Raw genomic sequence first — 25002 nt, 5'->3', positions numbered from 1 at the left:
GCAAACAGATTTGAGTGTACATTAAATAAAATGTCTTACAATTACACCATAGTTCATATTGAAATAGTTCACCAGGAATCTTTTTCTTCTGTATCACATTTTCATTTAAACAAATTTGATTACCATCCCTTCATATGATAGAAACTTGATAATTTGATGTTTGCTGAACGTCATGAGCATACACGTTTCATTATGCTATTAAAACCTTTCTGGCTGTGTTAAGTCTATTTTAATTTAACTATTATTTTTACGAGCCGTTATAAGCTATAATGCCGACTACATCTCAAGGACAGTTTTGCTACATAAATAAAATGACTTATGTTAATATATGAAATACAATTCTGATTGAATGTGCCATGATAAACAATGACATCATAAGTATATAATAACATACTCTTAAAATTTAGTTAGGCAACACAAAATGGCCACACTGAATTATTGGCCGACGATGTCGACGAAATTCTCAAATTATTTTTCTGTAATTAATAATAACTCAATTGGGACAACCAAATTATGAACTTACCTCTTTCTGACTAAGAACTTTTTGAAACTACCGAGAACAAGGCAGCTCTGCACATAGATATACATTACCAGTCAAAAGTTTGGACACACCTACTCATTCAAGGGTTTTATTTATTTTTACTATTGTCTACATTGTAGAAAAATTGTGAAGACTTCAAACTATGAAATAACACATATGGAATCATGTGAGGACTTGTGAGGTGTCACTCTGCGGTCCAACTCATCCCAAACCATCTCAATTGAGTTGAGGTTGGATGATTGTGGAGGCCAGGTCATCTGATGCAGCACTCTCCACTCTTCTTCTTGGTCAAATCGCCCTTACACAGCCTGGAGGTGTGTTGGGTCATTGTCCTGTTGAAAAACAAATTATAGTCCCTCTAAGCGCAAACCAGATGGGATGGCATATCGCTGCAGAATGCTGTGGTAGACATGCTGGTTAAGTGTGCCTTGAATTCTAAATAAATGACAGTGTCACCAGCAAAGCACCCCCACACCATCACCTCCTCCATGCTTCATGGTGGGAACCACACATGCGGAGTTCATCCGTTCACCTACTCTGTGGTTTGCAAACCAGTATTTCTACTTGCATATCCTCATCTGCACATCTATCACTCCAGTGTTAATTGCTAAATTATAATTACTATGGTCTATTTATTGCCTTACCTCCTTCATTTGCACACACTGTATACAGATTTTTCTATTGTGTTATTGACTGTACGTTTGTTTATCCCATGGGTAACTCTGTGTTGTTGTTTTGTCGCACTGCTTTGCTTTATCTTTGTCAGGTCGTAGTTGTAAATGAGAACTTGTTCTCAACTGGCCTACCTGGTTAAATAAAGATGAAATTTAAAAAATACAAATATGTATCTATTGTAATTCCTAGGATACAACAGTGAATAATGTAGAACAAATAAATACCATCAAAGGGCACCTTACAACTTACAATAATGAACACCTTGTAAAACAGCTTTGAAAACCAACCTGGCAATGTTTAAGATCGTTAATACAACTTTGATAATTTTTTGGTACAGTTGGGTCATTCATTTATTTTCACAGATGTTTTGTACACTCACATGTCAATCAGACTAAAATACTGAATTCTGGCATGTGGAATATTCCGGAGGTGGTTGCTCTGTGGTTGGGAGGTTCTACCTGTCATTTGTTCTCAACAGCTAGCCAGTCTCGGAAGGGGAACTTGAAGAGGTAGACAGCTCTCTTTGTTCTGAGTGTTTGCAGTTGTCACGACCGTCAATGGGAGAGAGTGAGGACCAAAATGCAGCGTGTGGAAAGTACATCTTCTTTATTTAAGAAAGAAGACGAAAACAAAACGAACACTATACAAACTAAACAAAACAACAAAACCGTGAAGCTATTCAAACATAAGTGCTGACACTAAACACTTAGACATAGACAATTACCCACAAATGCATGATGCCCATGGCTGCCTTAAATATGGCTCCCAATCAGAGACAAATGAAAGACATCTGTCTCTGATTGAGAACCACTCAGGCAACCATAGACATACCTAGACACATTCACTCAACCATAGACATACCTAGAAACATTCACTCAACACAAACTCATACACTACACCCAACACCCCCTTTACCATATAACCACCCAAACGACAAAACACAAACATTCCCCATGTCACACCCTGACCTAACTAAAATAATAAAGAAAACAAAGAATACTAAGGCCAGGGCGTGACAGCAGTGCTAGTGTTTTTAGTTAATCTGGGTATGTCACATATTATGTGCCCAGTATGATAGAGAAATACAAGTTTCTTGGCAGATAATGACAACATGTCAATAACAGTAGCTGTAGATGATGTAATGAAAAGTTGGAGGGTGGTTGGTAATTGAGAACATCAGTTGGACCCACGTCTAGGTGTTGGGCAGAACCCCTAGGTTCTGGAGAACAGGAGCAGAGTTAAAGGGAACAGGGTAGGAGACAGACGTAAACAAGCAAACACGCAGGTTACACTTTACTGTGAGAAATTTTGATGGATTAGTGCAGTGTTATAAATGGGAGATATGTACTTTTCAACACTTGTGGAAGGTATAGCCTACCTATAGCTGGTCCCCCTCCGACTCAGAGCACAAAGAATCAGACTGATCCGAACTCACTGGTTCTGGTAGATGGGGTACCTCCTGGGGGGCTCGGACAGTCGATGGTCCTAAAGTCATGTGGAGAGGTAAATTGAAGAGGTACATTTTTAAAAGCTCAGCATAACTACCATTTCTTGCTTTCTCAAATGTCAACCAAAGTCTAACATACTTTGTCTATTGGGATTCGCTGCAGTGTAGGGTGTCAGTGCTTTCAGTGGTCGACCGTCCAACTGCTCCAACTGGAGAAGATTGTTAGGTAACCCTAGGAAGACAAATAGGAAAATATCAGTGCTAGGGAAACTAACACTAGCTTCAGGTTATTTTGTGTGCACATTGTGTGCTCTCTTATATGACATTCATTGAAATCATAATAATTTCAGATATACTGTAATAGAATGTGATTGATAAACAGAAGGTTATTTCACTTTCCCAGCTGTCCAACTCCTTGACAATTCCCCGTCAGAAGAAGTGTAGGTTGATTTTGGCAATCATGCGCTTCACTCCGAAATGGCCAGCACGGCCTCCTTCTCCTCCTTAGTAAAAATCCCCCTCCGTCCTAACAAGTTGGAAGAGAAGAGTTGCTGAAATACTCAAGTCTAAGTACATTTGCACTGCTGTCTTTCTCTCTCTGTTTCTCTCTGTCTGTCTTCCACTCTCTTCCCACCTCTCTCACTTTCATCCTTTCTTTCTTACTCCCTCCCCTCTGTCTGTCTAGCAAAGACACCTAGTTAATGGCATTTGAAATTACCATAATTGCTTACACCTATCCATTTGATTTATCAGGTTTAACTTAAAGCTAGTTAATTAATTGCTTAACGTTACTCTGAATGTTTCTGAATGTTGTTGCGCCTCTACTGTAGCTGGCTATCTGACTAGGCAGGCTGAGGTAAATAAGTACACTAGCTAGCAACGTCAATCTAAAAACAGCTTAAATTATTTCCTCCTATTTAACAATATTTTCTTATATAAAAACAATGATATGGTAAAGAAACTGTTCTCTTTCCAGTCTTTTCAATCCTTTGAGGCAGCAGGTTGTCACTGTCAAAAACACCATCCTTGGAGAGCAATTCTGAGGTAATACATTTGCACGGACTGAGCGAGCGTTTTGAGGTGAAATAGAACAAGAACTGCCCGCGTCCTCCTTCCTTCATGACCGCTACAAGGTAAAATAGAGCCAAGCAACCAGCATAGCAACAGATGCTTTGGTTCATTACGTAATCCGGTCAGAATTTTGCAAGTTCTAGCAACAGCCCTAGCAAGAACTCATCGAATCCCATTTTGACACAGGGGGGGGAACACTTTTTGGCAGGGGGACATTATTTGGCATGACATTCCCTAGGTGAGATCTTGCTTGAGGGAAATAAAAATAAATTCAATTGGGCTCCCGAGTGGCACAGCGGTCTAAGGCACTGCATCTCAGTGCAAGAGGCGGCAGGTAGCCTAGTGGTTAGAGCGTTGGACGAGTAACCGAAAGGTTGTAAGATCAAATCTCTCAGCTGACAAGACAAAAATCTGTTGTTCTGCCCCTGAACAAAGCAGTTTACCACACTGTTCCTAGGCCGTCATTGAAAATGAAAGTGTTCTAATGAAATAAATAAAATAAAAAGAGGCATCACTACAGTCCCTGGTTTGAATCCAGGCTGTATCACATTTGGCTGTGATTGGGAGTCCTATAGGGTGGTGCACAATTGGCCCAGCATCATCCAGGTTTGGGCGGGGTAGGCCATCATTAGTATATAAGAATTTGTTCTTAACTGACTTGCCTAGTTAAATTAAGGTTAAAAAATGTTTTTAAAACACACCTCAGAGATTCTGCAGGATGCCATGCTTTCAATGGGAGAAAGGCACTTCCATTTCATTTTTCTCATTGGGTACATCATGGGCAAATGTAAATAGTCATTTTCATATTTTTGGTGGTATGACACACAAAGAAAAATGCAGAGGTGCCCAGTGGCTCCATATCTCCCCTGTGTAAAGACACCCTGTGATAGTTTAAGCGTACACTGTTGTTTTTGCAGCCAGTTACCTGTACGTTTACAGTAATGTACTGTTAAACCAAAGTTTCTTTGTAATTTACGGTAACATACAGTAGCTTTTTTACAGTAACTTACAGTAAAAACTACTATATTTTGTACAGTGTAGTCCTGGACTTTAAACAAAAAATATTCATTGAACATGCTTCTTATTCCAGGACTAAGCTTAATAAAACTGACACCTCAAGTTCAAGTACTTCACAGCATGCAGGGTTTTGTTGTGAACATCAATAAGTGCATCCAGAGAAAACCAAAGTTTAACTAACCAAAGTCTCTGCGACTTGCAGTGAGGAGCCATCAACCCATAAAAAAATCAGTTCAGCTCCAGAATGTCTTTGTCACTGACATTCAAGTCCTCCAGCTTTGTTTGGTCGCCAGCTTGACAGTGTTCCTCAGACACATTGGTGCTTCTGGGTTAAGCGAGCAGTGCGGCTTGGCAGGGTCGTATTTCGGAGAACGCATGGCTCTTGACCTTCGGCACTCCGAGTCCATAAGGGTGTTGCAGCGATGGGACAAGACCATAACTACCAATTGGGGAGAAAAAAAGGTAAAAGTACAAAAAAATGATGAATTATTTGCGAACTAAACATCACTGACATCTAGATATTATGTACAGTTTACATTTAAACCATAGAAACGACAAACAAAAAAATACGTATTTTCTTCGTCCATAAAATATGCACTTTATAACATACGACAAAGACTGATTTTCAACATCTGCAGAGTTGTCTTTTCAATGTCCGTATAAAATATATATTCCATAGAAGTAGGGTTGCACATTTTGGGGCATATTCAGAGGTGGAAAATTTCCGTGGGAATTAACGGGAATATATGGGAATTAACGGAAATATATGCAAATTAATATTAATACCATTTAAATGTAATGTTTTTTTGCATTGAATATATTTACCATATCATATGGAGACAGAAACATAAACCTTTTACCTTATCATAAGTAGACATAATTGCAAATTATTAAATCCTTCCAATAGACATTTTTAAAACCAATTTAGTTACAAATTTAACTTTATTAAATTAGTTGACTCTTCACATGAGATGATTTTACCGAACAACAAAAGAAAGCGAATATTGAATGATCCTCAATGATCCATTGCATTTCCCAAACACATTTTCAACATACATCTGTAAAATGATAGTCTAGAAACTAAAGCTTTTTTATTTTATCTTTATTTAACCAGGTAGACTAGTTGAGAACAAGTTCTCATTTACAACTGCGACCTGGCCAAGATAAAGCATAGCAGTGTGAACAGACAACAACACAGAGTGACACATGGAGTAAACAATAAACAAGTCAATAACACAGTAGAAAAAAAAAGAATGAGTCTATATACATCGTGTGCAAAAGGCATGAGGAGGTAGGCAATAAATAGGCCATAAGAGCAAATAATTACAATTTAGCAGATTAACACTGGAGTGATAAATCATCAGATGATCATGTGCAAGTAGAGATACTGGTGTGCAAAAGAGCAGAAAAGTAAATAAATAAAAACAGTAAGGGGATGGAGGTAGGTAAATTGGGTGGGCTGTTTACAGATGGACTATGTACAGCTGCAGCGATCGGTTAGCTGCTCAGATAGCAGATGTTTAAAGTTGGTGAGGGAAATAAAAGTCTCCAACTTCAGCGATTTTTGCAATTCGTTCCAGTCACAGGCAGCAGAGAACTGGAAGGAAAGGCGGCCAAATGAGGTGTTGGCTTTTGGGATGATCAGTGAGATATACCTGCTGGAGCGCATGCTACGGCTGGGTGTTGTTATCGTGACCAGTGAACTGAGATAAGGCAGCGCTTTACCTAGCATGGACTTATAGATGACCTGGAGCCAGTGGGTCTGGCGACGAATATGTAGCGAGGGCCAGCCGACTAGAGCATACAGGTCGCAGTGGTGGGTGGTATAAGGTGTTTTAGTAACAAAACGGATGGCACTATGATAAACTGCATCTAGTTTGCTGAGTAGAGTATTGGAAGCTATTTTGTAGATAGCTTTGGTTGTCTTCCTCTCAGGGTTCAATGTCTTCTCCCTGGACCTCCTCAATGTCCACCTCTTGAACATCAGATTCTGAGGCCTCATCTTCACTGTTACTTTTCAACCTTGTTGAGGATGGCTTGTTGTCAGGCTCAAAAAGCTTCAGATTTGCCCGGATGGCCACCAATTTTTCAACCCTTGTATTGGTCAGCTTGTTGCGTGCTTTGGTGTGTGTGTTCCCAAACAACGACCAATTGTGATCTGAGGCGGGTGATGTTGGTGGGATTTGGAGGATGATGGAGGCAACAGGGGAAAGAGCCTCAGATCCACAAAGTCCCTTCCACCAGGTGGCTGATGAGATATGTTGGCACAACTGCCATATTGCATCTCCATCCCAAAGCCCTTGCTTGGAAGTGTACTTCACCAGACTGCCAAGAACCTTGCCCTCATCCAGGCCAAGGTGGCGAGACACGGTAGTGATGGCACCATAGGCCTTGTTGATCTCTGCACCAGACAGGATGATCTTGCCAGGATACTTGGGGTCCAACATGTACGCTGCGGCGTGTAAGGGCATCAGGCAGAAGTCATCACGATTTTTTTATATATTTCAGAACTGCAGTTTCCTCTGCTTGGAGCAACAGTGAAGTGGGCAGGGCAGTACGGATCTCTTTTCTTACATCTGCAAGCAGAGTCTGAACATCAGACAGGATGGCATTGTTTCCCTCAATCCATGCAATGACTACTGCTATAGGTTTCAGGAGTTTCAGGCTACTTACCACTCTCTCCCAAAATACATCATCCAGGAGGATCCTCTTGATGGGGCTATCCATAACGGCAGACTGTGATATGGTCATTTCCTTGAGAGACTCTTTCCCCTCTAGGAGACTGTCAAACAGGATGAAAACACCACCCCGGCGTGTGTTGCTGGGCAGCTTCAATGTGGTGCTCTTATTCTTCTCACTTTGCTTGGTGAGGTAGATTGCTGCTATAACTTGATGACCCTTCACATACCTAACCATTTCCTTGGCTCTCTTGTAGAGTGTATCCATTGTTTTCAGTGCCATGATGTCCTTGAGGAGCAGATTCAATGCATGAGCTGCACAGCCAATGGGTGTGATGTGAGGGTAGGACTCCTCCACTTTAGACCAAGCGGCCTTCATGTTCGCAGCATTGTCTGTCACCAGTGCAAATACCTTCTCTGGTCCAAGGTCATTGATGACTGCCTTCAGCTCATCTGCAATGTAGAGACCGGTGTGTCTGTTGTCCCTTGTGTCTGTGCTCTTGTAGAATACTGGTTGAGGGGTGGAGATGTAGTTAATTATTCTGATTCATAATTTTCACCTCAAATAGAAGTAGAGGGACTTTTGTCAGAGGTTGCTTGTTGTGAACACTGAGGGAACTTTTTGCCCTTGGCCAGATGATTCTGCATCTTTGTTGCATTCTTCACATATGATTTGGCACAGCATTTGCAAATGTACACAGCTTTTCCTTCTATGTTAGCTGCAGTGAAATGTTTCCACACATCAGATAGTGCCTGTGGCATTTTCCTGTAAAGATTAGAAAATAAATTGTAAAAAAACAACAAATACAATTGCAGGTACATATAAATAGTTAAGCAGTTAGATTAAAGAACTCCTTTGTAAGATAAATGTTTTAAAATGAAACATGTATATTAACACTCCTCAGTTAGCAGGCTCAAGCAAGTTAAAACCCACATGGTAGCAAAAACTAACAAGCAGAAATTGTTAACAAGTTAGAAATGATTTAAACACACTTTGCTGTAGGCTACTATTTACTAGTTAACAAAAAATCATGTATGTCAGATAGAATATATTCCCCCCACCCAGTATTGTAATCAAAACTTACCAGAAAGCATGTAGTTCTTGGCTCAGACAGTGTAGTGGTGTGGGCTCAATAGCATATAGTGCGCAAGCATATAGTGTGTAAGATTTACAATCAGCTGTACATGTGATGGAAGAATGGACTATGCATGCAGAGGGTTGCAATTCCATTGAATTGGGGATAGTTTAACCAAAATATGCCACAAGACCTATAATTGCCTTATGTGTATCCCACAAAAAGTTACACTGTTATAAGCTAACATTTTTGATGAATTTAATAAAAATTCACCAAATTCCAGGGCTTAACTTCCCATGGAAGATTTCCAGAAAAAAATCTGGCGATTAACCAGAAAGTTTCCAACCCTTTGCAACCCTACATAGAATGTCTTTAAAACATTAACATCAGACTTCTTTTCAACATATTTTTAACAATTTCGCTCACTGGGTATGGCTCTCTTTCGATCTTTATCCCACACCCTACCTGTCTCTCACTGTCACACTTGATCAGGAAACACTGATGGTCATATGATGGGTCAACAGTTTGAACTCTGTCTGCAGCATAGAACTTTTATGGTTGACACCATTGCAGAGTAACTTCACTAAGCTAAGGATCCTGGGACTAAACACCTCCCTCTGCAACTGGATCCTGGACTTGCTGGACTTCCGGGCCGCCCCCAGGTGGTGAGGGTAGGTAGCAACACATCTGCCACGCTGATCCTCAACACTAGAGCTCTCCATGAGTGCTTGCTCAGTCCCCTCCTGTACTCCCTGTTCACCCACGACTGCATGGCCAGGCACGACTCCAACACCATCATTAAGTTTGCAGACGACACAACAGTGGTATGCCTGATCACCGACAGCGACGAGACAGCCTATAGGGAGGAGGTCAGAGACCTGGCCGGGTGGTGCCAGAATAACAACCTATACCTCAACGTAACCAAGACTAAGGAGATGATTGTGGACTACAGGAAAAGGAGGACCGAGCACGCCCCCATTCTCATCGACGGGGCTGTAGTGGAGCAGGTTGAGAGCTTCAAGTTCCTTGGTGTCCACATCACCAACAAACTAGAATGGACCAAACACACCAAGCCAGTCGTGAAGAGGGCACGACAAAGCCTATTCCCCCTCAGGAAACTAAAAAGATGTGGCATGGGTCCTGAGATCCTCAAAAGGTTATACAGCTGCGAGAGTATCCTGACGGGTTGCATCACTGCCTGGTACAGCAATGGCTCGGCATCCGACCGCAAGGCACTACAGAGGGTAGTGCGTATGGCCCAGTACATCACTGGGGCTAAGCTGCCTGCCATCCAGGACCTCTACACCAGGCGGTGTCAGAGGAAGCATTACAAATTGTCAAAGACCCCAGCCACCCCAGTCATAGACTGTTCTCTCTACTACTGCATGGCAAGCAGTACTGGAGTGCCAAGTCTAGGACAAAAAGGATTCTCAACAGTTTTAACTCCCAAGCCATAAGACTCCTGAACAGGTAATCAAATGGCTACCTGGACTAATTGCATTGTGTGCCCCCCCCAACCCCTCTTTTTACGCTGTTGCTACTCTCTGTTTATCATATATGCATAGTTACTTTAACTATACATTCATGTACATACTACCTCGATTGGGCCGACCAACCAGTGCTCCCGCACATTGGCTAACCGGGCTATCTGCATTGTGTCCCACCACCCACCACCCCCTCTTTTACGCTACTGCTACTCTCGGTTCATCATTTGCAGTCATTTTAACCATATCTACATGTACATACTACCTCAATCAGTCTGACTAACCAGTGTCTATATGTAGCCTCGCTACTGTATATAGCCTTTCTTTTTACTGTTGTTTTATTTCTTTACTTACCTATTGTTCACCTAATACCTTTTTTTCACTATTGGTTAGAGCCTGTAAGTAAGCATTTCACTGTAAGGTCCACACCTGTTGTATTCGGGGCATGTGGCAAATAAACTTTGAATTGATGCATGCTGTCATTTGAGACTGTTGTTGTTGCTCAGATCCAGTTCTTTGATATAGTTATTGGCACACAGAGACAATGCCACAGTTTCAAAGCTGTCTGGTTGAATCTGACAGTGGTCCAACCTGAGAAGTGTCAACAGAAGCAAATGAGTGGCATATATCTGTTGAAGGAAGTGCAAACTCAGTCATGTGAATAAATATCAAACAACATTGATGTAAGTGAAAACTCACAGAATTTTCTTGTGTAACTTGATGACTGGCAAGCTGTTTGAGTGGCCATGTTGTTCTGCATTGTAGGTTTTCAAGTCAAAGACATCCGAATTGCTATCTGATACCATTAGCACACAGGCCAGGGCTAAGGATTGTGGGGCCATCAGTTCCATCTCTGAGTTCAAGGTGGTCAGAACCTCCTCCTGTAGAGCATTATCATGCAGCTCAGCCAGTCAGTGAAACAAATTGTTGTCTCTCTCTGAATTGAAATTTGCATTGCTCTTGTCCATAACATGCCCATATCCCTTTTGTGTGAGTATCTTCACGGATCTTGCATTTGACGTGCTCAATTCTTTCAATGAGGCGCTCAAAATTCCCATCCACTGTTGTCCAGAAGCTTTTTTTTTTTACACCTCTTTTTTCTCCCCAATTTCATGGTATCCAATTGGTATCCAATACAGTCTTGTCTCATCGCTGCAACTCCCATACGGACTCGGGAGAGGCGAAGGTCGAGAGCTGTGCATCCTCCGAAACACAACCCAACCAAGCCGCACTGCTTCTTGACACAATGCCCACTTAACCCGGAAGCCAGTCGCACCAATGTGTCAGAGGAAACACCGTGCACCTGGCGACCGTGTCAGCCAGGCCTGCCACAGGAGTCGCTAGTGCGAGATGGGACAAGAACATCCCTGACGGCCAAACCCTACCCTAACCCGGACGAAGCTGAACCAATTGTGCGCTGCCCCATGGGGCTCCCGGTCGGCTGCGACTGAGCCTGGACTCGAACCCAGAATCTCTAGTGGCACAGCTTGCACTGCGATGCAGTGCCTTAGACCACTGCGCCACTCGGGAGGCTGTCCAGAGTCTTTTCAAGAGAGCCTGGTTGCTCTCAAATGAAATCCCCAGCAGAAAGCAGACAAAAAGGTCCAACTATCCATTCTCACTCTCCAAGGACTTGTCCACCACATTTCTGAGCAAACCCGACAGTGTTGTGAACACATTCCAACTTTCAATTACATAACTTGTCCCCTGAATCTTTCTGAACTTAATGTAATCTTCATCATTAAATTCCTCTTCCCCAATTGTAATTGGCAACCCAGGAGGTATCTGATTCAAATATCTAACTCTGATACTTTCCACCGGGCAAAGAAGCTTCCGATTGGTCTTGACAAATGTTCTGAACACTTGCAAATCAGCGAATAGCTCCTGAATGCTGAGATGCACAAAACAGTACATCTGCTCATCATAAAAACCTGACTCAACCTTGATGATATTGGTGAACAACCCAGAACACACTGAGGCTATGTCCACATCAATGCCACAAGCTCTCAGGTTATCTCCAGAGAACAGGCTACCACTCTCCAATTGTTTGAAGGCAACCTCCCATGTTTAAGGAGGAGTGCTTTGTCATTATCTGAAAGCCTTTTGGGGTTTCGCTGATCCCTCCTTTGGTACTTCTCATTCTTACACTGATAAGAACAAGAGGAAAGTGGATGTACATTTCGGTCATCGTCTTGTGGATTTCTGTCTCAGTTCCTGTGTTTGACATAATTTATTTGAAGACAGTGGCTGAGATCCAACAGAAGATGTGTATGTGGCACATGATGTTCAGACTTCAAGATGACTTGATATGGGTGATGATCTTGGTTGCCAGCTCTTGGTCGTGGACTGTCTTTTGAAGTATTCGTCCTTCTGGTGATTGTCAAATCCCCTTATATCTGTGAACTGGGTTGATAAGTTTGTGTGGAATCTTACTGGCTGCAGCTGGCCGTCAGGTGATCCAGACGTGTGCATTGTGAAACAGGTGACCCTTGATGAGGTTGGTCAGAAGCACGTCAACAGTCGAAAACTTGCAGAGGTCTCTCAACACGTTGTTGTTTGTGAAATCCAAAGGAAATTGAATTTCAACCAGCCTGTGAAAAATAAACGAACGTTTCAGGTCTTAGAATTTGCGGTCTTCGATGTCTTCAACCTTGGGGTGGAAGATCTGAACAAGCTGAAGCAGACTTTTGTCATCTTTCATCAGATTTTGCTCTCAGAATGGAAGGATGAAGGTGAAGTGGATGTCATGATTGTTGTGTCCCTCAACCCAGTCGAGAACAAACTTCTGCACTGTAGTTGTTTTTGCTATTGCAGAAATCCCTGTGGTGAAGACAGTCTTGATACTCTGGGCTTGAGACAATTTAAAGATGTCATTGCTTTGGATGAGAGTATAATGTGAATCCTCCATTCTGGATGCTTTCTTAAGCAATACCACCTCATGCTCAAAACTTGTTCTACCCTCCGTGATGTGGAGTTTTGTGTAGATTTCTTCAAGACAGGTCTGGCTTTTTGCAATTCCCTGATGTATTCACTCGTACTTGCTCTTCAATTTAGCTTTGTGTTCTTTTTGGGCTTCCTCCCAGGGGGCCTCCATTATAGACACTGGAAACCACAGTGAAAATGAAAATGTCAGAATAGGAAGTCATAACAGGTAGGAATCACAATGGCAATATTGCGTTCGTCCTATTTCATGGTGCACGTAAACTGCTTTTTCAGAATATGACTTCAACCAAGAAAAGGGTCATAAACATAGTCAGTGACTCTGTACAGTGCTAACACTACACAGCATTCAGTGGGTGGTCAGCCAATCAAAACATTGCTGCTCACTAACTACATTGTCCACCCAATGATGAAAAATTGCATCAGGCTTCACCAATACAATTTATTGTATTCAGTTCTATTCAGTTTTGTTCTGTTCTTTACAAACTCACAATTCTTTAGCTTCTGCTCAAGTGATTGAGCAAAATCATTCCTGAGCAGGGTTTCACTCCTCAGGACAGGCATCATTACAGGCAGGGAAGCAGCGCTGCCATACTTGTCAATCATCAGGTTGACAGTGTCTGATCTATCCAGACTCTTTGGAACTCTGGTGGCTTTAAACCCTTCTGACACATCATGGAGCTTCTTGAAGTGCTTGAAAGGCTCTTCCTACAGGTCATCCACGGTGAGCAGGAGTAGTTTCCACACGGTCTCTGACATTTTGGGGTCCTGTATTGAAAAGGCAATGTTTATTTAGCCGGAAACAACCATTCCATATAAATTGCTTGGCTTTTTCACCACCATTAAAAAAGTGAGGTTTATTTATATGCTAGGGAAACCAAATGATCAGCTAGCTGAAAAACACATCAACAGTCCACATTAACTCAAAGTTGTCAATGTTGCTGTTGATTATTTGATCAAATCATTATTAATTTAGCTAAACACTTCCAATGGTGTGTGAGTCAACATTTAGTGTAAGCTTGTATGGCAGACATTCTGATAAAGAAGTGCACAGCACATTATTCTGAATAAACCACTAAGTCAGACCTTGTAAGACCATTTTAGTATTTTGAACTAGAAATACAAAAACTGCAAACACGAGCAATAAATATTTAACATGCAAGTTGCATGTTATTAGCACGTTTTTATTCCATTTTTTAGATTAAATTACGATAAACACGAGTACCTCATTACCAGCTTGCAAATTTGCTCAATTTATCTGACTTTGGGAGATTTTCAATTCTCCTCTAGCCTACTTCTGCCATCTGCTAGTACTTTGTCCTGCTGGTAACACACCCACACGCATATTTTATTGCACAGACTGCAATAAATAATAAAGGTAGCCTGGAGAGAGAAAAACAGAGGTAAAGAGCAGATATAACGCCTATGGGAAGGATGACTGCAGCTAGTAGGAAGCACTGGAGCCCGAATAAGAGTTGAGTGATGCCTTGGTGGCTGTTTGGTTAGTTAAGTTACTTCCACTGGAACCAAAAGGTAAGAACCACTCTAAAAATATATAGCCTTGTGAGTGATGCTTGAAGCAGTCCTCTGGACTTAAAACCTTTTCTCAATAGGGGGCGCTGTTTTCACTTTGTAAAAAATTGTTCCCAAATTAAACTGCCTCGTACTCAATTCTTGCTCGTACAATATGCATATTATTACTATTATATGCATATTATTACTATTGGATAGAAAACACTCTCTAGTTTCTAAAACCGTTTGAATTATATCTGTGAGTAAAACAGAAGTCATTTTGCAGCAAACGTCCTGTCAGGAACTGAAAAATCTGAAATCGGGGGCTCTGTTCCAGGGGCATCCTATTAATTTGCATGAAATCTATGGGTCTACATGCACTGCATACGCCTTCCACTAGATGTCAATAGACAGTGAGAGGTGGAATGGGGTGTATAGCTCTATCTGAGGCCGAATAAGACCTCTTGGAATGACGAGACCAGTCTTTTCATCGTTCAGCTTGGCGCAAGAAGGACCTCTGCATTGCGTTCTGAAAAGCTTTCGTTATAGACGTTAGATATCTCCGGCTCTGATTTTATTTGATATGTGTTAAAAACATCAAACTAGTTATTTTAAATACTTATATCAGTTTATATCAGTTTATTGCGATTTTCGGTATTTCCTTTGTCTTGCGTTATGGTTCGTTGGACACTCCTGCGCCACATGGCTAGCTTTTGTTGCTAATTCCAGAGATGAAGAGGACATTCTACAACCGAACAACGATTATTCTGGACAAAGGACACCTTGTACAAGATTCTGATGGAAGCTCATCAAATAGTAGGAACCATTTATGATGTTATTTCGCATTTCTGTCAAATGTTTAGACGTATTTTCCGCCCTTGTTTTGGGCGCTGTCTCGCTATAACGTAAGCTGTATGTCGTACTAAAGTTATTTTTAAAAATCTAACACAGTGGTTGCATTAAGAACTAGTGTATCTTTAATTTGCTGTCCAACCTGTATTTTTTAGTAAAGTTTATGATTAGTTATTTGATTAGATTAGGTGCCTCCAAGATTTCTCCGGACAATATTTCTGCATTTTGACAACGTATTCACATTGTAAAACCACGATTTGTGCCGCTAAATATGCACATTTTCGAACAAACCATATATGTATTGTGTAATATGTTATAGGACTGTCATCTGATGAAGAATGTGAAGGTTAGTGAAAAAATGTATATCTTTTGCTGGTTTATTCGCTATCGCTAACGTTGCGGTTGTGAATGCGGTTGTGTGGTAGGCTATTGTAGTAAGCTAATATAATGCTATATTGTGTTTTCGCTGTAAAACACTTAAAAAATCTGAAATATTGGCTGGATTCACAAGATGTTTGTCTTTCATTTGCTGTACACCATGTATTTTTCATAAATGTTTTATGATGAGTATTTAGGTATTTCACGTTGGTCTCTGTAGTTATTCTAGCTGCTTTGGTGAGATTTGTGATGGTGGCTGCAATGTAAAACTATGATTTATACCTGAAATATGCACATTTTTCGAACAAAACATATGCTATACAATAAATATGTTATCAGACTGTCATCTGATGACGTTGTTTCTTGGTTAGTGACTATTTATATCTTTATTTGGTCGAATTTGTGATAGCTACCTGCGGTAAAAAAATTGTGAAAATATGCGGTTGAGTCTTTTGCTATCGTGTGTAACAGTATAACTTTACGGCGTCCCCTCGCCCCGACACGGGCGTGAACCAGGGACCCTCTGCACACATCAACAACGGTCGCCCACGAAGCATCGTTAACCATCGCTCCACAAAAGCCGCGGCCCTTGCAGAGCAAGGGGCATCCCTACTTAATGTCTCAGAGCAAGTGACGTAACTGATTGAAATGCTACTAGCGCGTACCCGCTAACTAGCTAGCCATTTCACATCCGTTACACGTGGTTAGCTAATAGAAATACATAGTGTTTTCGCTGTAAAACATGTAAAAAATTGGAAATGATGGCTGGATTCACAAGATGTGTATCTTTCATCTGGTGTCTTGGACTTGTGATTTCATGATATTTAGATGCTAGTATTTACTTGTGGCGCTATGCTAGTCTATGCTAGTCACCTTTTTTACTGATGAGGGTGCTCCCGGATCCGGGATTGTGACCAAGTAGAAGTTTTAAGCTGCCATGCTCTGTTGAATGTAATTTGAGAAACACAATAGCTAACTAGTTCATTGTATGCATTTGTGGCTTTTATAATGTGTGTATTTCAAATTCTTCACTAGAGTGAATCACAAACTAATACTAAAATTGATGTACATCTGCAAATGGTCCACATTGTTGAATGGCCTCCAAAGAAATCAAATTCAAATGTGTTGTAAAAGGAAGGAAGGCATTGTGACAATCCTTGTTAGCCTAGAGTAAACCAACATGCTATCGTTTTAATGCTATTCAGTTCCTCAATCAACCTGGTTACAGATTTTGTGCAATGGCCAGACACAAGCACTGAGCTCTGATTTGTTTGAGTGATATCCAGGGCCACAAGCCTACATTGTTATAGAAATGTAACATATACAAATGACTGCCTTTAGGAGCTGGTTTTCCGGACACATACTGTATTAAAACGACTCCTGTCTCCTGACTAAAAAGACATTTCAATGGAGATTCTCCATTGAGCATGGGTTTTTTGTCCAGGAGTAGGCTTAACTTCTAACAAAAATCCAATGTTATGAATTACATACATACAGTGCATTCAGAAAGTATTTAGACCCCCTGACTTTTTCCAAGTTACACCCTTATTCTAAAATGGATTTAAAAAATAAAACATTTCATCAATCTACACACAATACCCCATAATTAAAAAGCTAAAACAGGTTTTTTGAGTTTTTGGGAAAAAACAGAAATACCTTTTTTAAATAAGTATTCAGACCCTCTGCTATTTGAGTCGATATTGAGCTCAGGTCCATTGATCATCCTTGAGATGTGTCTACAACTTTATTGGAGTCCCCCGGTGGTAAATTCAATTGATTGGACATGATTTGGAAAGGCACACACCTGTCTATATAAGGTCCCACAGTTGACAGTGCATGTCAGAGCAAAAAACAAGCCATGAGGTCGAAGGAATTGTCCGTAGAGCGACGAGACAAGGTTGTGTCGAGGCACAGATGTGGGGAATATTACTCAAAAGATTCTGCAGCATTGAGGGTCCCCAACAACACAGTGGCCTACATCATTCTTAAATGGAAGAAGTTAGCAATCACCAAGACTCTTTCTAGAGCTGACCGCCCGGCCAAACTGAGCAAGTGGCTGTCATCAATGTGACAGTCACTTTTCAGCTATGGTGTATTTTCTCAAATTAATATCTTATTGTCGCATAATTTCTCTACCATGTGAAGTAATGAATTAATGGCTCTATTCAATCTGTAGCACTGAAAATCCGCTTTATAGAGTGATTGAGAATTAAAGGCAATGTTTCTGTGGTCCGGGAGACTGCATTCACGGTAAAAGCTGAATATATGTTGGCTCAATCGGGAAATTAGTCTACCTTTACATTTTAACACGGCTCTTCGGCGTTAGGTCGTTGAATCCAGCCCTAAATAAATGTTCTTTAATTGCAAAATAGGACAAAGGTTTCCAGAGTGAAAAGCAATAAGATGCTATGTGCAAAGGTCACCTACAGGACAGGGAGGAATGTGTTGGAAATCTGTAGCAGTTTTATGAGAACATGGCAAGTGTCTAGTTTTTTGTGGGTTAGGTAAATATTCCATCAACATCCCACCAAACATACACAGAACATGGTTGCCAGAATTTAAGATATTAATGTTCTAGACATTTTAGTACTGACCAATGATTATAAAAAGTGAATCTGATCCAACCATAAATTCATACATTGTGCATCTGGCCTGAGAGGATGGAAGTTCAATATGTAGCTAGGTAGGCAAATGTTAATTAGCTGGCTAATCGTTGCCCATGAATGGAAGTTAGGCTAGCGAGCAAGCATTTTAGCCAGGTAGCCTAGGATAACAAAACTAAAAGTGTGTACTGTACAGAGTCATAGGCAGTTTTGGCAACATGAAGAGAGGAGGATGGCATTGGCATTTCTCTACAAGTAGGGTGTCAACATGTTTTTTCAACTTAGTGGGGCAAAAAAGTATTTAGTCAGCCACCAATTGTGCAAGTTCTCCCACTTAAAAAGATGAGAGAGGCCTGTAATTTTCATCATAGGTACACTTCACCTATGACAGACAAAATGAGAAGAAAAGAAATCCAGAAAATCACATTGTAGGATTTTTTATGAATTTATTTGCAAATTATGGTGGAAAATAAGTATTTGGTCAATAACAAAAGTTTCTCAATACTTTGTTATATACCCTTTGTTGGCAAGGTATATAACAAGGTTTTCACACACTGTTGCTGGTATTTCGGCCCATTCCTCCATACAGATCTCTTCTAGAGTAGTAATGTTTTGGGGCTGTTCCTGGGCAACACGGACTTTCAACTCCCTCCAAAGATTTTCTATGGGGTTGAGATCTGGAGACTGGCTAGGCAACTCCAGGACCTTGAAATGCTTCTTACGAAGCCACTCCTTCGTTGCCCGTGCGGTGTGTTTGGGATCATTGTCATGCTGAAAGACCCATCCACGTTTCATCTTCAATGCCCTTGCTGATGGAAGGAGGTTTTCACTCAAAATCTCACGATACATTGCCCCATTCATTCTTTCCTTTACACGGATCAGTCGTCCTGGTCCCTTTGCAGAAAAACAGCCCCAAAGCATGATGTTTCCAACCCCATGCTTCACAGTAGGTATGGTGTTCTTTGGATGCAGCTCAGCATTCTTTGTCCTCCAAACACGACGAGTTGAGTTTTTACAAAAAAGTTATACACTGCTCAAAAAAATAAAGGGAACACTTAAACAACACAATGTAACTCCAAGTCAATCACACTTCTGTGAAATCAAACTGTCCACTTAGGAAGCAACACTGATTGACAATAAATGTCACATGCTTTTGTGCAAATGGAATAGACAAAAGGTGGAAATTATAGGCAATTAGTAAGACACCGCCCAAAAAGGAATGGTTCTGCAGGTGGTGACCACACACCACTTCTCAGTTCCTATGCTTCCTGGCTGATGTTTTGGTCACTTTTGAATGCTGGCGGTGCTTTCACTCTAGTGGTAGCATGAGACGGAGTCTACAACCCACACAAGTGGCTCAGGTAGTGCAGCTCATCCAGGATGGCACATCAATGCGAGCTGTGGCAAAAAGGTTTGTTGTGTCTGTCAGCGTAGCGTCCAGAGCATGGAGGTGCTACCAGGAGACAGGCCAGTACATCAGGAGACATGGAGGAGGCCGTAGGAGGGCAACAACCCAGCAGCAGGACCGCTACCTCCGCCTTTGTGCAAGGAGGTGCACTGCCAGAGCCCTGCAAAATGACCTCCAGCAGGCCACAAATGTGCATGTGTCTGCTCAAACGGTCAGAAACAGACTCCATGAGAGTGGTATGAGGGCCCGAGGTCCACAGGGGGGGGGTTGTGCTTACAGCCCAACACCGTGCAGGACGTTTGGCTTTTGCCAGAGAACACCAAGATTGGCAAATTCGCCACTTGCGCCCTGTGCTCTTCACAGATGAAAGCAGGTTCACACTGAGCACATGGGACAGACGTAACAGAGTCTGGAGACGCCGTGGAGAACGTTCTGCTGCCTGCAACATCCTCCAGCATAACCGGTTTGGCGGTGGGTCAGTCATGGTGTGGGGTGGCATTTCTTTGTGGGGCCGCACAGCCCTCCATTTGCTCGCCAGAGGTAGCCTGACTGCCATTAGGTACCGAGATGAGATCCTCAGACCCCTTGTGAGACCATATGCTGACACATGCACATTTGTGGCCTGCTGGAGGTCATTTTGCAGGGCTCTGGCAGTATTTAGAGACAACACCGCAATTACAACAACACACAAGTCGGAAGTTTACATACACTTAGGTTGGAGTCATTAAAACTCGTTTTTCAACCAATCCACAAATTTCTTGTTCACAAACTATAGTTTTGGCAAGTCGGTTAGGAAATCTACTTTGTGCATGACACAAGACATTTTTCCAACAATCGTTTACAGACAGATTATTTCACTTATAATTCATTGTATCACAATTCCAGTGGGTCAGAAGTTTACATACACTAAGTTGACTGTGCCTTTAAACAGCTTGGAAAATTACAGAAAATTATATCATGGCTTTAGAAGCTTCTGATAGGCTAATTGACATAATGAGTCAATTGGAACTGTACCTGTGGATGTATTTCAAGGCCTACCTTCAAACTCAGTGCCTCTTTGCTTGACCTCATGGGAAAATCAAAAGAAATCAGCCAAGACATCAGAAAAAGAATTGTAGACCTCCACAAGTCTGGTTTATCCTTGGGAGCAATTTCCAAACACCTGAAGGTACCACGTTCAACTGTACAAACAATAGTATGCAAGTATAAACACCATGGGACCATGCAGCCGTCATACCACTCAGGAAGGAGACGCATTCTGTCTCCTAGAGATGAAAGAGGGGGGGGGGTGCTTTGCTGCAGGAGGGACTGGTGCACTTCACAAAATAGATGGCATCATCAGAATGGAAAATTATGTGGATATTTTGAAGCAACATCTCAAGACATTAGTCAGGAAGTTAAATCTTGGTCACAAATGGATCTTCCAAATGGACAATGACCCCAAGTATACTTCCAAAGTTGTGGCAAAATGGCTTAAGGACAACAAAGTCACAGAATTGGAGTGGCCATCACAAAGCCCTGACCTCAATCCTATAGAAAATTTGTGGGCAGAACTGAAAAAGCGTATGCGAGCAAGAAGGCCTACAAACCTGACTCAGTTACCCCAGCTCTGTCAGGAGGAATGGGCCAAAATTCACCCAACTTATTGTGGGAAGCTTGTGGAAGGCTACCCAAAACGTTTGACCCAAGTTAAACAATTTCAAGGCAATGCTACCAAATACTAATTGAGCGTATGTAAACCTCTGACCCGCTGAAATAAATCATTTTCTCTCCTATTATTCTAACATTTCACATTCTTAAAATTAAGTGGTGATCCTAACTGACCTAAAACAGGGAACTTTTACTCAGATTAAATATCAGGAATTGTGAAAAACTGAGTTTAAATGTATTTGGCTAAGGTGTATGTAAACTTCCGACTATGTAATATGGCTTTTTTCTCCTGCCTTGGCTTCCCAAGTGATTTTCCCCACCCACCGCTACTGTGTGAAGAGTTCTCCTGGGACAGTCCCGAGATCCCGGATACCCATGTTAATCCCTAAAACACACTGGATGTTTATCAGATTGTGATAAAGGCGTGTAGGCAAGGGAAGTCCTTTTTCAGTGTCCCAACTGTCTTCCTGTGTAGCTCAGTTGGTACAGTAGTCTGGATCGTGGGTTTGATTCCCGCTGGGGCCACCCATATGGAAATGTATGCGAATGTTATACCACGGCTGTCAGCCTATCAGCATTCAGGGCTCGAACCACCCAGTTTATAATATATTATATATAATTGTATCATTTACTTGTGCACTACTCTTAGTGTTGCATTGGTCAGGAGTGAGGGTGTAGGTATACAACAGCACCAGAGTCCTCTAGTCGCTTCAGAGCTTTCACCTCATGGGACAGGTTGTGGTACGAATTCTGTCAGGAAGAGGAGAAATTTAAAAATCTATTGATTTTAAAATATGTTAACACACCATGCAAAGTGGTTTGAAATTGTTCATGACAGCAGAACACCAAAGTCACTCCTCTGTATCAATACATTTAATTTGATGTGTCTCCACATATCCACATATCATATTCAATGTTATTCATATGTGACTTTGCATAGTGTTTTAGACAAGACAACAGATTGTTGATAGTTCAAGGGCTACATCCCAATTACCTTTCCGTCCTCCCAAAGTGTACTCTCTTTCACTTGCTTTCACTGATTTGAAAGGAAATGACTGGTTTATAGAATGTGGTGGAAACTCCCTCTGGCCCATGCCTCCACCAATCCAATGCTTTTAGATTTGTGGGAAGTAGTGAATGAGTGTACACTTCAGAAGAATGTAGATATTGTTGGGACGCACCCCATTTCAATTTCCTCCCTCACCTTCATAGACTTCATGGTGTCATAGCCATAGTAGTGAATGGGGTGCTTCAGGTCTTTAGACTCTGGGTAGCCAAATCCAGCGATGTGGATCACGTCACAGTAGTTAAGGGCCACGTAGATGGCCAGAATGCCAGTTGTAGGATGCGCTGGGATCTGTGAGGACAAGCGTAAGAGACACATTATATTTTATTTCACCAGGAGGTGGCAGCACTGGACAAGCGTAAGAGACACATTATATTATATTTCACCAGGAGGTGGCAGCACTAGTGTGTAAAAATTACAATGAAAAACGTCTTCTCCATCACTACAACATCAGTTTTAATATAATAATAATAATAAGACATGCCATTTAGAAACGCTTTTATCCAAAGTGATTTACAGTCACATTTTACATATGGGTGGCCCCGGGTATCGAATCCACAATCCTGGCATTGCAAGCGCCATAGTCTACCAACTGAGCCATAATGCCTAAACACTGTACATACTTACGGCCGGTTTCACACACACAGGTGAAGGCTAGTCCTGGATTTAAAAAATTCCCCATTGAAAATACTTTTTAGTCCAGAACTACACTTAAAATGGACCATAGTGTACATACCTTACTATACAGTACCATATTTATTTTATTTATTTCACCTTTATTTAACCAGGTAGGCAAGTTGAGAACAAGTTCTCATTTACAATTGCAACCTGGCCAAGATAAAGCAAAGAATTGACACATACAACAACACAGAGTTACACATGGAATAAAACAAACATATAGTCAATAATACAGTAGAAACATAAGTCTATATACAATGTGAGCAAATGAGGTGAGATACGGGAGGTAAAGGCAAAAAAGGCCATGGTGGCGAAGTAAATACAATATAGCAAGTAAAACACTGGAATGGTAGATTTGCAGTGGAAGAATGTGCAAAGTAGAAATAGAAATAATGGGTTGCAAAGGAGCAAAACAAATAAATAAATAAAGTAGGGGAAGAGGTAGTTGTTTGGGCTAAATTATAGATGGGCTATGTACACGTGCAGTAATCTGTGAGCTGCTCTGACAGCTGGTGCTTAAAGCTAGTGAGGGAGATAAGTGTTTCCAGTTTCAGAGATTTTTGTAGTTCGTTCCAGTCCTTCGCAGCAGAGAACTGGAAGGAGAGGCGGCCAGCAGGCCCCTAGCAGGGTCTTGTAGATGACCTGGAGCCAGTGGGTTTGGCGATGAGTATGAAGCGAGGGACAGTCAACGAGAGCGTACAGGTCGCAGTGCTGGGTAGAATATGGGGCTTTGGTGACAAAATGGATGGCACTGTGATAGACTGCATCCAATTTATTGAGTAGGGTGTTGGAGGCTATTTTGTAAATGACATCGCCGAAGTCGAGGATCGGTAGGATGGTCAGTTTTATGATGGTATGTTTGGCAGCATGAGTGAAGGATGCTTTGTTGCGAAATAGGAAGCCAATTATAGATTAAACTTTGGATTGGAGATGTTTGGTGTGAGTCTGGAAGGAGAGTTTACATTCTAACCAGACACCTAGGTATTTGTAGTTGTCCACATATTCTAAGTCAGAACCGTCCAGAGTAGTGATGCTGGACGGGCGGACAGGTGCAGGCAGCGATCGATTGAAGAGCATGCATTTAGTTTTACTTCTATTTAAGAGCAGTTGGAGGCCATGGAAGGAGAGTTGTATGGCATTGAAGCTCGTCTGGAGGGTTGTTAACACAGTGACCAAAGAAGGGCCAGAAGTATAGAGAATGGTGTCGTCTGCGTAGCGGTGGATCAGAGACCCACCAGCAGCAAGAGCGACATCATTGATGTATACAGAGAAGAGAGTCGGCCCATTAATTGAACCCGGTGGCATCCCCCATAGAGACTGCCAGAGGCCCAGAAAACAGGCCCTCCGATTTGACACACTGAACTCTATCAGAGAAGTAGTTGGTGAACCAGGGGAGGCAATCATTTGAGAAACCAAGGCTATCGAGTCTGCCGATGAGGATGTGGTGATTGACAGAGTCGAAAGCCTTGGCCAGGTCAATGAATACGGCTGCACAGTATTGTTTCTTATCGATAGCGGTTAAGATATCATTTAGGACCTTGAGCGTGGCTGAGGTGCACCCATGACCAGCTCTGAAACCAGATTGCATAGCGGAGAAGGTGCGGTGGGATTCGAAATGGTCGGTAATCTGTTTGTTGACTTGGCTTTCGAAGACCTTAGAAAGGAAGGGTAGGATAGATATAGGTCTGTAGCAGTTTGGGTCAAGAGTGTCCCCCCCTTTGAAGATGGGGATGACCGCAGCTGCTTTCTAATCTTTGGGAATCTCAGACGACTCGAAAGAGAGGTTGAACAGGCTAGTAATAGGGGTTGCAACAATTTCGGCAGATCATTTTAGAAAGAAAGGGTCCAGAAAGGGTCCAGATTGTCTAGCTGATTTTTAGGGGTACAGATTTTGCAGCTCTGTCAGAACACCAGCTGACTGGATTT

The 25002-nt window shown here is 41.8% G+C and overlaps 1 protein-coding gene and 1 long non-coding RNA gene across 4 annotated transcripts in view; both read right to left on the bottom strand.

Moving 5' to 3' along the window:
- Positions 1-1544: 1544 nt before the first annotated feature.
- On the bottom strand, positions 1545-9947 carry LOC129868155 (uncharacterized). Its single transcript, XR_008761726.1, has 4 exons — positions 4933-9947; positions 2803-3189; positions 2595-2701; positions 1545-2435 (listed from the first exon to the last, which is right to left on the bottom strand). It is a non-coding gene; the product is annotated as an uncharacterized LOC129868155 (long non-coding RNA).
- Positions 9948-10209: 262 nt separating this feature from the next.
- Positions 10210-25002, bottom strand: part of LOC129868154 (CMP-N-acetylneuraminate-beta-galactosamide-alpha-2,3-sialyltransferase 4-like) — a 47852-nt gene continuing 33059 nt past the window's right edge. For 2 of the 3 annotated variants that reach the window (XR_008761725.1, XR_008761724.1), the window contains 5 exons: positions 22537-22689; positions 21965-22082; positions 13421-13697; positions 10689-13091; positions 10210-10580 (listed from right to left, as the gene is read on the bottom strand). Coding sequence is in view for 1 of the 3 variants with exons in the window: in XM_055941850.1 (XP_055797825.1) it covers positions 21993-22082; positions 22537-22689 (243 nt within the window). In the remaining 2 variants the exon portion in view is untranslated. Of the gene's footprint in view, positions 10581-10688; positions 13092-13420; positions 13698-18689; positions 22083-22536; positions 22690-25002 lie in introns of those variants that run through there. The other variant, XM_055941850.1, reaches the window with a different exon arrangement.

The sequence above is a fragment of the Salvelinus fontinalis genome, chromosome 13 (assembly GCF_029448725.1).
Source record: "Salvelinus fontinalis isolate EN_2023a chromosome 13, ASM2944872v1, whole genome shotgun sequence".
In the NCBI taxonomy this organism is placed as follows: domain Eukaryota; kingdom Metazoa; phylum Chordata; class Actinopteri; order Salmoniformes; family Salmonidae; genus Salvelinus; species Salvelinus fontinalis.
Note: the sequence above shows the minus strand (reverse complement) of the source record. Positions and strands in the feature narration are given on the sequence as shown.